The sequence below is a fragment of the Bidens hawaiensis genome, unplaced genomic scaffold (genome assembly GCF_021521415.1).
Source record: "Bidens hawaiensis isolate Kalapana, Puna unplaced genomic scaffold, B.hawaiensis_p1.1 tig00044286_1, whole genome shotgun sequence".
Taxonomy (NCBI): domain Eukaryota; kingdom Viridiplantae; phylum Streptophyta; class Magnoliopsida; order Asterales; family Asteraceae; genus Bidens; species Bidens hawaiensis.
Window position 1 is genome coordinate 8,097 of NW_027497875.1, and position 13,439 is coordinate 21,535.

The window sequence follows — 13,439 nt, forward strand, 5'->3', positions numbered from 1 at the left end:
ATTTTGTCCATGATCAACGTGACATGTTCAAATTAGAGAATGCAGACCGGTCCACTAACTTTGCAATTGAATTATACACATCCCCGTAAAACGCTTGGAATGGGGTAGAATCGGTCACGTACGATTCATCCCATGAATAGCCAAAATAATTTTCTTCATAAAGCATCACGTTTCGTTTTGAATCCTTCCACTACTTGGTGAGAAGGACAATGTCCACATCCTTAAGGCTGTTAAACTTAAACCGAGTAAGCAAAAAAAAAATTCTACTAACTCAGCGCAAGGACTTCGCATTTTCTTCTATCTTCTCACTCATTCAAGATGAGTTTCATTCTGAATCCTGTACCTACATATTCTCCGAATCTCGTCTTGACTCGGTAACGGATTTTGCATGTTATTCCCGAACAAATTGCAGCTTATTCCAAGGATTCAATGGCTCTCTCTGGCGCCAATGATATGGTCTCAGATCATTGAATGGGTACAACTCAAGATTGAATGATAAATGGTATAGCTCAATTAACTATCAAAGAATCAGAATGAACAACTATTACAACTCATTAACTACCTTTCTATACAACTGGTTACAACAATGAACTAACTTTTTGTTAACTCCTGACTTGACATTCCTTTGGTATCAGTTTGGTTCTTTACGGTTTTAGTACGATATTGGCACTTACTATAGCAACCCAAAATAAATAAAGTCGTGGCAAGACCAAAAGGGTATTAAAACATGTTCAGTTTGTTGTTTTTCTTGATCATTTAACTTAATGATGATTTTAAAAAATTAATAAAAAGATGTGATTTAATTTTAAAAAAAATTGGTGTCTATTTTACCATGACATTTTTAACCAGGTTTAATTTATATCAGCATCCATTGATTTAATCATCCGTTCAGGTTTGAAAATACTTCGATTCAGATTCTTGTTTTTACTTAAGCGATTCTTCAACGGCACCCATCGATTAAATCACATTCTGTAACTACACACCACATTCATATGATACCTTGAATGAATATCACCGAATCGAAAATAAATAGCAAGTCTAACAATGAAAACTGTGTTTGTTATAGTGAAATGAAACCATTTCCATGAGGAACTATAGAGTATGAAATTTCGCTCTTAAAACTAATAAACAAGTGTCAAAATTGTACGCATATGAAATGAACTAGTATATTAAAAATAACACATTAATTAACCGGAGCAAGGAAGTAGTTACCTCCACTTGTCTTGCAGATCTTTCCTCTCGGACAAAACCCAAGTTACAAAGATGGCGACGACAAGGGCAAGTATAGTAAGTAGAAGCAACGCATAGTTGAAATCCTCCGTGAGTGAGTCGTATGTTCTCGACGGTGCAACCCTGGTGTAAAACAAGTCCACACCGTATGCAAACGACAAGACTCGTTGACTCCAGCTTTGCAGGTACTGTTTCTATGCCTCTTAGACCCTCTACTTTAAATGCATGTGTCACGTACGACTGCACCATACACACAGTCGTTTTTCATCAGTCACAAAGTTGTATATGCATGTGCTTATGAGGTCTTAACAAAATATTTATTCTTACATGTATATATATAGAACTAACTATAAACAGATGATCTAATAACAGCAAAAAGAAGGGAAGAGGTTTATTCCACCTGTGGAATAATCGGTAAAGCGTCTGTGAGTGGTAAAAGACCCTCCTCTTTCTCGGCCTGTGTAGGGTTAAGGGACCTTCTTGGATCAACAAACCTCTTGTCAAGAGCTAATACCTAAAAGTGAAAACTCCAATAAAATTATAATAAATTCACGAAAAATAAATATTACAAATTCATTTTATTTAGGCTAACCTGATCCCCAATTGTGCCAATAAGAAGGTGCTTGGAAGTTATGCCTTTTGCAGTTGAAGTTACTGATATTGCTTTCACTGAATGCGTGAAGAAGTAAGATTGTGATTTGGTAGTAACCTCGGGTCCGAGAATAAGACGACACCGGGTTGTGAGATTATGCTTTCCAACAATAAGCTTCAAAACATCTTTATTTTCCTGCAAGTGGTAATTGAAATTAAGCATAATAAAAAACAGTTGATTAGATGAATATATTAGGAAAATTCATGTTTAACAACCATACCGCACAAGACTGATCATAAATCTCAATTACCGACGTCTCGTATCGGTGTGCTCGTAAGTTGAAGTAATGGTAGACTACCCAGTTCTCACTAAGGACCTTCAAAAAAATAGTTATTTAATGAAAGCAAGTTTTTTTTGTCAAAAGTGAAGAAAGCAAAGATTGATATACTCACTGCATGGACCGGACCCTGTGAGCCTAAATGAGTCATGCGGTGCAGTATGCGACCAGTCACGGTATCCACAAGGTAGACCACCAACACTGATTCATCTGGAGTTGCTGAGCCAATTGGACCACTTGCCTTAGGTGAAACAGTAGCAACAAACACCATATTTTTCGATATGTATTTATACATCACGTCCTCATCTGCAATCACCTTTGCCTGAGTATGAACCACCTGAAAAACAATAAAAAGAATGCCATATTGGGTTACCTTTTTACTTTGGGCAAATACTATTAAAAAAAAAGAAAAAGAAAGCCAACATATTTTCTGTATTGTCTCACAAAGTCCCTTAACAATCTATTGCACATAAAAAAACAGCATACTTTCATTTGTTTTATCCCATAAAAGTCCCTTAACAATTTTTCACTAATAAAAGTCCCTCCACATGTTAATTGAACAAAATTGTGAATACGTGAGGAAAGAACTTAAATAAATTTAAGTTTTAAATTGGACAAATGGCAAAGCAAAGTTTGTTCAATGTTTGTGTTTTCTTTTACATTTTTTAATTTGATAAGCTGACAATAGCATATAATCTTTCAAAAGCAAAAAAAAAACAATATAATAAAACTACATGAGCATCGATGATGTAAAAAATTAAACACTAAAAACATATAAAACGGTTTGTACAAATTTAAAATCGTTTAAAAGGTTATAAATAAATGATTTTTAACAAAATTATAATGGAAGTTTTCAGATAATGTACTCATGATTTCATCCAATCATAATTAAGAGATTTCTGGTTCAAACTTAACATGTTAAGGGACTTTTATTATAACAATACAGAGGGTATGTTGGGTTTTATGTGTAAAATTTTGTTAAGAAACTTTTAAAAAAAAAACAGAAAATGTTAAAATTTTATAGTATTTGCCCTTTCACCTTTTTTAGCAACAAAGAAAAACATACCTCATTAGGTTTTCTCGTCACGGTTGCGATTATTTTTTCAGATTCAGATGGAAACACAATTGACCATAAGTTTCTTGCCTCGAAGCAGTATTCATCACCAGAGTGAGTCTTTTTCACCCCATACCCCCTCAAGATACCAGCTTCAGATTCAACATCATACCAATACACGTTTTCAGACTCGCGTTCAAAGATTTGGGCAGCTTCAGGAGTTTTTGGGTACAAATGAGCACGTTTATCAGCATCTATCAACAAATGAAGTTGCTGCTCAGTGGAATCTTTAAAGGGTAACGAAATAACTTGCACAGTAGAATGTTGTGCGGGGCCCATATTTTGAACCTCTTTTCCAGTGTAGGCATCTACAACCGACAATGCACTAGGAGAAGTCAAAGAAAGTCCACATCTGCCAACAACAAGAACAGATGGGTTGTTATCCAGTGCGCGATGGTGCGGGACTTGCCACTGGCGCAATTTGAGACCAGTGCATTGTTGTGATGATGTGGCACGTAGTGATTGAAGTAGGGTTGACCAGATAACCCGTCCATCTCCTGTATGCAAGGCGTAAAGCTTGCCAGCTTTTGTAAGTAGTATAAGTAGTCTACGGAAGCCGTTATGGTCTCGGGTCATCTTGCTTTTTTGGGAACTTTGTAATTTGATCTTCTGTATAGCTGCTACTTCATCTGGTGTTGCAAGCATTAAAGTTCCTTTTAGCTTCAACATATGACCCTTCAACAAAAATCGTAATTTGTCAAGACTCGGATATAAACTTTATAATCTACAATACAATTAGTTATTTCTAGACCTGTAAACGAACCATACGTTCAGTGGCAGTTTAGGTTTGTTTGCTTAATAAACGAATGAACATGAACAAACTCTTTTATTTATATAGTTAAACAAACGAACATGAACACTTGTCTCATTCTTTTGTTTATGTTTGAGAACGTTCATATAGTATCGTTCATTTAAATTCGTTTATGTTTGTTAGTTTACGTTTGTTTACGTCCGTTAACATATTCATTTAAATATTTTTTGCCAGTTATTAGTCTAATTTTGATAGCTTTTTTAAGCAATACATTGTTCTCCACATTACTTTTAACTAACTTTAGCTCAGTTATGTTCGTTCATCTAGGTCCAGTTATGTCCATTCATTTACATCCATGAACTGTGTTGTTTATATACTGTTAATAAAGAGCATATAATAACAATGACATGTTCATTTTCTTAACAAATAAACACGGACAATAATATGGTCTGTTTAATTGTTTGTGTTCACTCATTTGTTCGGGTAAAGTTCAACAAAGGAACATGAACATGCTCCATTCGTGTCCGTTCGATTCGTTTACAACCCTAGTTATTTCATTTAAGAGTTAATAAACATGTTAAGAAGTTTCATACCTTAAGCCACTCAAAAAGACTGTGCTCAACTTTAGCTACCGATACACCAATTTTCTCCACAGGTAGTTCTGATGTTGTCACATCAATAACAGAAGCAAGACCATCATCTCTAGTCCAAACAATCTCACCTTGTTGTAGCAATAATAATGAATGATCTTCCATAACAATCAATGCTCTAAAACCATGTGACCTATCTGTTCTGAAATAATTATTGATGAATATTTTGTGCACAGATCCTCTCTCATGATCCATCTTGACAGTTTCCTTAAGGTGATTGCTACTCATGTCATGAACAAGCCTTACAGATAGCTCAATCTTACTATCTCCTTGTTGAACAAGTGCAAAAGCTTGTTCACCTTCTGAAAGAGCTAAAGCATCACTAATAACCACCGTTTTATCAACTTGCTCCATTACATGTAACTTCCCTTCGTTGGTCACTTTAATAAAAGCTATGCAACTATCTGTTTGTAGAGAGAATATTCCTGAAAGCTTTGAAGGTAAAATAACTGTGTTTGCAGAAGACCCGTGAACGAGATCTGAAACATGGGTTTGTTGAAGGTGGATCTGTCCGTTTGTTATGGTTATTAACACCAAAACAGACCTTGAAGCATCCAACACCACAAATCTGTCACCTGAAACTGGAACAATTTCCCCATCAATGCCAGCTGGAAATGACGCAGTTGTATGTTTCAGTAAGCCTCCGTTCTTAACATTGATTTCATAGGTATCAAATTGAGATGAATCAGTAACTCCTACTGCATGAACAACATTACTCCCACCAGGAAGAATCAACTGATGAACATCAATGTTGCTGCACAGGGATAATAAAGACAAATCTATCAAAGATCAGGTACTCAAATATAGAAACTGAAAAAGTGCATCAAGCGTTGAATTGGACAAACCCTTCAGATGCAAAGTCTTTCTTCCAAAGATACTCCCCATCAATGCTGGAAATTGCATGAAGTATTCCACCACCATAAACAAAAATTGGACTGTCTAGATCCACCTTCAAGTTCTCCTGATAAAATATACCATATAAGATAACATATTGTAGTAGGAATGTTCATTATAGTAAGTAGAAAATCAACATGTTAAAACTGTTAATCCAAAATGTATGTTTCAGATATATATTTCATGCCAATTTTCTCATTTCAGGAGTTTCAAAGTTGTGAGAAACTAATTATTGAAGTTTGCTAAATTGAAAATGCAATTATAAATTAGAAAACGGTTAATTACTTCAAGCTTGCCAGCTAAATTTTATCATTCAAGATAACATATTGTAGAAATTTTCATTATAGTAAGTAGAATATCAGTTTGTTATAACTGTTGATACAAAATGTATGTTTCCTATAAGTTTCATGCTAACTTTCTCAATTCAGTCAGACTTTCAAAGTTGTGAGAAACTAATTGTAGAAGTTTGCTAAAATTGAAAATGGAAAACGGAGTTAGTTAGTTAACCATATTACCAAAAAGAAGGAAAAAACACAAAAAAAAATGTAACCACTTTTCCCGGTTTAGGTTTAGATTCAAAAAGGCACCAAAATGGGTATGGATTATGAATCTGTGAAGACGTATAGAGTGCAGTAGAAGTGTAAGAAGATTTTATGTTACTCACGGGAACAGTTAGTAATGCCTTTGAGGACTTTGACCCTGACAGAAACAACTCCCACACCATCTGACCGTCAGGAAGGTTCCAAGCTCTTAACATGCTCCCCTCTGATGATAGTGTAATAACATCTGACATGTAACAAATTTATCCTTGAGAAATATATCATCATTAAATGACAACTTAATAATGACAGGAGGTTTCACTTGATAACATTCATAGTTTCTATAACTTCAATTAACTTATTGTTGCAGCAAATAACCATATACACATCTCATAAAACAGACCACTTTCTTAGGAACATAAAGTCAACCTCTTATATAACAATGTGTCAAGCATGTAGGTTTTGTTATATATAAATATCTGCTGCATCAAGGTCCTCTATGTTAAACTATTTAAAGTGTTTAAGCAAAAAGAAAGTATCATAATATCGGCTATGTCTGTTTAAATTTAGATCTTAGTTTTGATCAGTATTCCAAGTTAAATCAAGTTTGTTATTTGAGCATCAAGTAGTTCCTTTTACAAATTATAAGCAGCAATGTAAAAGAGATAAAAGTTGCCACCATGTAACTCTCCAGATTATTAATAACAAATCATGAAATTCTGGTAAATTATAAGTAGAGAAAATCTTTAAGCTGACTTTTACTAACTACAAGAAAGAAAGAAAACTAACATTTCCCAAGGGCGATATCAATCTTGTCAACAACATCATTGGGTCCCCAAAACATGTCTCCAAACTGCATAGCCGAAAACATTAGTATATGCACATTGAACAACAGCAACAATAGATATAGACAAAGGACATAGAAGAAAGAAGCGTAAGAAGACTTACAAATGTCTCCTCGACGAAGATCAAGGGATGCGATAACATTCTCTTGGGTTGAGACGACAACACGTTTTCGGCCTGCCTTTTGGGTGTGAAATACTGCATGTTTGACTTTGCCTATGTAGCGTTGATGCCTGAACAACAAAAAAAAAACTATATACTTAAAAAAAGGAAAAAAAAAACAGAAGACATCAAGTTGTAAGTAACACTCTGATGAGAAGGAACAAATATGATGTGTTTTTCAGCATAAATTGAAATACAGATATATAGGTAGGTAAATGAATAAAGGTTTATTAGATGATAGAGTGAGCCAGGCAAAGTTGCATATAGAAAGTTATAAATGGAAACAAGAATTCATCTAGTGGTTTCAGCTATAGTATAGTCTGACTAGTGGCATGGCATCATGAAACAAACATTGTATAATAAACCTAATTATTATTATTATTATTATTGACAAGGAGTAGAAAAGTGAATTGAATTGGATTGAAAGAGGGCGATATAAACAGTGTAATGGAAGATGAACTATTAACATAAATAAATAGATAGATACAGCAAGTAAACTGAAAGTAAGCAGTGGGAGAAATCAACATAAAAATCAGAAAGAAAGAGTGATTAATTAATAAAAGAATACCAGTCCATGAATCCGACTTGATCTTCGTAGAGGGAGAAGGTAGGTGATAGTAGTGAGCTTAATAATAAGAAGAAGAGAGAAAGCTTGATCGCCATAACAGCCATGGCGATGATGCTTAAGCCGGTACTGATCTAGGTTACTTGTTGACCAACAACAACAACAGGGGATCTGACAACGCCAGGGATGTGTTTGTTAGGTTGGTTTGGTTTAAGGGGTGTTTGGCATAGCTTTTTTTAGTGAAAATTATAGTTTTTTTTTTTACATAATAAGCTTAGTTTAGTGTTTGGTTTAGCTTTTTAAGCTTATGTTTATTAGCTTATATAGGCTAATGTGAATAAGCTTGTTTGAAAATGGTTTTTTAGCTTATTTGAATAAACTTATTTGTGTAAGGGTGTAAATTACTTATTTACCTCAAATGATGTTGGATTAATGATTATTAAAGCAATTTATTAGTGTAACAAATTAAAGAATGGTGAATTTAACAATTTATTAAGATGCATAATTAATAAGAGACAAATGGTGGATAATTAGTGAGGCAACTGGTAGAATATCATAAAAGAGACAAGTTGGTCGAAGTTGGTAGATACTAATTAATACGTTAGTGGAAGATCAACTCTTACCATTAGGGATGAGATCGGGACCGTGCCGGTACCGACCGGTCTCGGTCCCGTAAATCACGAATTTTGGTACTGGTACCGAAATTTTCTTTGGAACCGGGACGGTACTGGTACTGAAGGCAAAAATTCGGGAAATACTGGTCTGTACCGGTATCGAAACTCAAAACTTTGGTACCGATTTCGGTACCGGTACCGGTACCGAAATTTTCTTTGGAACCGGGACGGTACTGGTATTGAAGGCAAAAATTCGGGAAATACTGGTCCCGTACCGGTATCGAAACTCAAAACTTTAGTACCGATTTCGGTACCGGCACCAACAGGTACTAGTACTGGTTTTGTTCATCCCTACTTACAATCAATCTACCATTTCTCAAACCATTAACCCATACCTTAAAAAATCCTATTTATCAAACACCCATCTACCATTTATCAAGCATTCAAAAAATTTGCTTGAAGTGGAGTAACACGAACCTATTTTCATATATTGATGTAATTTGTTCTCTTCATTTTTTTACTTATTGAATTGTTTCCTCTTTGTTTTAATTTTCAAATTGTTCTCTTCGTTTGGCCTAGTTTTACGTCTTCCTCGATATAAATTTATCCAAAAATGATGGTATAACTCATAAAAACAAAGTAGAAACATATATAAATAAGATATGTGATAATATATAACCATGCCCCTTTTGGTCATTTTACTAACATAAGCTAAATAAAAAAAACTAACACAAACACTTAAAAAGAGCTTATTAACTTGTAGAATATAAGCTAATCCAAACATTTAAAAAAGGCTTATCAAATAATTGAAAATAAGCCATAAGCCTCAAAATTTATAAACATAAGCACAAAAATATAAGCTAGACCAAACTCCCCCCTAAACTTTCCCTTTTCTTTTATTATTATTATCATCACTTTATTTATACTTGGTTTATCCCGACTAACGAGGGATTGGATTGGGCTAAAGCTAGCTCAATGTAAATTCACCCGAGTTAGGTCGGGTTTAGCAAGTTAATAAAATAAAAAGTTATCCACCTTGAATAAGATCATACAGTTAAATAAAATCATATTCCAAACCTTCATAAAACAATAATCAAATCAAGTTTAACATACAAATACAACCATAAACTTCACTCCATTTAAATCCAAATTCACTCTTTCTTTTCATTCACATTAACAACTGAATCATGGACAATAACTAATGCCTCTTGTTCCGTAACATGCACTCAATATTATTATTATTTTTAATGGTTTATTTTATTACTACGGCATAATTAAACAAACACTGATAATTAACGTGAATTGGATTGGAAGACGGCGGAAGATGAATTGTTAACAAATATCTTTCAACAGAAAACATACTATACTGCAACATCAAGCTCATACCCTATCAATAGGAGAGACAGGTATTGGTTACATGGGAAATAAACTAGAGAGAAACATTTCACATCAGATTCTCAAGTTGGAGTTAATTGTTCGTCAATGTCCTTGAGATCCACATATATTATAGGTTTTATTACCGACTTTACACACGATATTACTGAACTTGCACGTAAACATGCATCTCGTTGACAATCCTCCAACATTAACATGTGTCTTCATTTCTCCTTCAACTACTCTTTTTAAAGATTGACTTATGTCCCCCACCGCCCAGGCTATAGATATATGAGGTCGGGGATCCTGTTACAAAACTTTCACATTAATAAATCAAAATTGAAAGAATAAACACAGAATTATCAAGAGATACCCTACCCTCTGTTCAGAAAATAAATGGCACAACTTTGACTTTTAAGGTCAAACTTATCCATGCTATATGGGTAAATTGCATAAAAAGTAATTTGTTCTGGATTTTTATTTTTTGGGGGTTTTCAGTAACCACTTTTCAAAAAAAAATAATGTAAATACTTTCCAAAAGCTCAAAAAGTTTGACTTAAGGTAATCGACACGAGTAAAAATCATGATGTGGCAGCTGAAATGTCCATAATTTTGACCACGTTGACTTCTATTAGGTGTGGTATAATAGACCAAAACTGGTTACCTATAATGCAATTTTCCCCGCTAAAAAACGATGCATGATTTTGCATTTGTGACTCGTTATGTCAATTCATTTCCCTCAAAATCTAAAGAATATAAAATGTCGAGTAAATAATATTCTCTGTGAACACTAACCTTTTTACAAAGTTAGTTTCTTTAATTATAACCCATGCATCATTTCTACAATGTAGTGAGTAAATGATAATCTCTGTGAACACTAACCTTGTAAAATTCAGGAAGATTGTGCAACTTATAAACCTCATTAACAGCTTGAATGTGTTTCGTTATCTGATACAACAAATGTAAATAAAGATTACAACTTCTTAAAACATAACAAATTAAAACTTAAAGTAAGTAATTAAGAAAACCGTATACCTCAGCTAGACCTCCTGTTGTATTTTCGATTGATAGAAACGTGCGTGTCTTATCATCATTCACAAAGACCTCCCATTTATTAAAATCAATCAAATACCTGTTTCCAACACCATCAAAACACAAATTAAAGATGTACGGTTTAATAACAGGAAAACAGTTTTAAGTGTATGTTAGAACCGTTTCTGAAACTGAAGCTTCTGGCGAAGCATCGCAACCACCGAGTCTATCTGATGCACACGTATGGGAACGGTTCTTCCAAGACTTATGTGAAACTCTCTCCCTAATGCAGCTTGTACCATTTTTTCTTCATCTTTTAGCAGCGTACGTAATGGAACATCAATATCCACAACATGAAGACCAGCCACAAGTGATGCAGCTTTCTTCAAAAACTGTGCAAGCTCCTTCTTTCTTTCAGATGGTACGAACACTGTCGCAATAAAACATAAAAACGAAACAGATAAGCGTGCTAAGCAACTTATAATAAGATTAAGAAAGCAGTCAAGACGTTTAAGATTGCACGTACTAAACAAGTGAAAGTGTGAAACAACATGATTCTTGTACCGTGTAGCATTTAAGATTTCTCAAACATAAAGTTATATAGATTTTCAAGGAACTTCAACTCAAGCAGTTAAAAGTATATAAAAAGGGTAAACAAATTTAGCATCAACAATTTTTTCGCCCAGATTAACCCATAAGCAACTTTTTTTCTAAAACGACTAATTTCAGCCCAACAATACCATTTTAGCCAGAACCCGTTTTGACCTGAACCAATTCATACTTTTGAAAACCGACACCAAATTGACACTTTTTTAAAGCGGGCCATTTTGCTCCCGTCACCCAAAAGCCGGCCAGTTAGTCTGGCTTACATATAAATTACAACAATGAAAAGTCAAATAGAAACATAGGTCATGGCAATAATGAAGAGTAATTTACATGGGCATCCTATATAAGAGAAAAAGTGTGTGTTTAGTTTTAAGCAAGATTTCCACAATATGTTGCATTGTTACATACAGGGGTGGCAATCTTGACCCAAACCCTTTCAAATGAGTCGATTTGAGTTGTTTTAAAAGTTAAATGAGTTTGGTTTGGGTAAAATGTTTTAACTAAATGGGTCAAAATGAGTCATTTGAAATTCCATCCTTTTATTTTCGGGTCAAAATGAGTCGACAAGTTCAAAGAAATGAGTCGATGTGGGTTAGTGTCCTAAGGAAATGTGACAGGTTTCGGATCAAAACGGGTTTTCGTACAAGACAGGTTTCGGCACGAAACGAGTTTCAGATTGGAACGGGTTCCGTTCAGGTTTCAAGCCAACACGAGTTTTCACCCGTGATGTGTTGGGTTTTGGTTTCTTTTGTTTCTTTCTGGACGATTCTGGACTCGTTTTTGTTCGTTTTCTCAGGTTTGTTTTTGTTCGGTTTGAATTCTTATAGTTTCGTTTTGATTGATTTTTTCGATTTCGATTAATGTGGTCCGGTTTTGGCTTTTTGTTTATTTGTTTCATTTTCGTTGATTCTTTCGATTTCGGTTCGATTCTAGGTGAGTTTTTTTTTTATGGAACGAGGACAACTTATGAAACATTTTAGTGTTTTTACTTTTTTTGTTTATGATTTATATTTTGAGTTATAATTTTTTTATTATTTTTGAATATTTTTTTGAGGGTTTTTGATCTTAATAGAAAACCCTTAAAAAAATTTAAAAAAATCATAACATAAAATATAAATAAAAAACGAAAAATCTAAAATAACTAAAATGTTTCCGCCGTTATTCTCGTTCAAAAAAAAAAACCGGTTTGACCCTAACCTATTTCGACCCAAACCAAAACAACTCTTTTTAATTGACCCGTTTTGACTCAAACTCATTCTGACCCATACTCGTTTTGACTCATAACTCGTTTCAACCAATGACTCGTTCGACCAACCCAACCCAACCCAACCCATTTGCCACCTCTAGTTACATATAATAAATAAATTTAAGGTTTAGTCAAACATATGATATCTAGAGATGAAAGAATAAAAATAAGATTCAAAACTAGTATCCTGAATAAGAAAGAAAAGCAAGCTGACCTGGGATGTAAACATGTAAGGCATAATTGCCTTGAATATGAGGGAAGCTCCGAACTCTGGTGGTAGTGGAATGACTAGGCTCATGGTAATCTGAAATGATAAAAAAACAAACTCTTAAATGATGAGAGTGGAAATTAATTAATTAGGGTTTATGTATTGGAGGAGGAGTTACCAAAGAGTGTTGTAGTATTGAGGAGGTCGATAGGCGGCGGAGGAAGACCGGTAATCGCCGGCGGTTGAGAGTCTGACTCAGAATCGGAGGAAGATTCTCCGTACGACGCCATTAGTAAGTCCATTGCTTACACCAGAAACCGGTTTGCCCCATACCAGCTCGGTTTATAACAGGAAGAAACGAATCGGATTGGTTTTAAAACCGGTTCGGTTTAGTAACCTGTTTGGATATGGATAGCTATTGTTTTGAGACTTTTAAAACATTCGCATCGGAATCCTTATTTTCGTCTATATATAATTAAAAACGAAAAAACATCGTACATTCATTCTTCGTTTTTTTTTTTTTTTTGAAAGGGGACTTTCATAATGGTTGAGTATTCAACCACAGCTTTTGAAGAGAGCCTCAGCTGTTTCATTCAGGCCAAGACTATGTTGTCTTAACCGAGCCCACGGTTGGCATCCGAGTTTGGCTAGGCGTTCCACGAGAAAATTTCGAGCCCCCTAC

At 34.5% G+C, this 13,439-nt stretch overlaps 1 protein-coding gene and 1 pseudogene across 2 annotated transcripts; both read right to left on the bottom strand.

The window, feature by feature from the left end:
* Positions 1–1,025: 1,025 nt before the first annotated feature.
* Positions 1,026–7,809, bottom strand: LOC143594888 (uncharacterized; annotated as a pseudogene). Its single transcript, XR_013146427.1, has 12 exons — positions 7,681–7,809; positions 7,056–7,183; positions 6,897–6,960; positions 6,233–6,354; positions 5,520–5,635; positions 4,618–5,428; positions 3,226–3,948; positions 2,275–2,496; positions 2,103–2,198; positions 1,823–2,017; positions 1,631–1,744; positions 1,026–1,470 (listed from the first exon to the last, which is right to left on the bottom strand). The product of XR_013146427.1 is annotated as an uncharacterized LOC143594888 (transcript).
* A 1,900-nt stretch (positions 7,810–9,709) lies between these two features.
* Positions 9,710–13,074, bottom strand: LOC143594886 (uncharacterized). Its single transcript, XM_077074081.1, has 6 exons — positions 12,936–13,074; positions 12,764–12,853; positions 10,878–11,127; positions 10,701–10,797; positions 10,548–10,613; positions 9,710–9,971 (listed from the first exon to the last, which is right to left on the bottom strand). The coding sequence occupies exons 1-6, from the start codon at positions 13,057–13,059 to the stop codon at positions 9,771–9,773; spliced, it is 828 nt and encodes a 275-aa protein (XP_076930196.1). The 5' UTR covers positions 13,060–13,074; the 3' UTR covers positions 9,710–9,770.
* Positions 13,075–13,439: the final 365 nt, after the last annotated feature.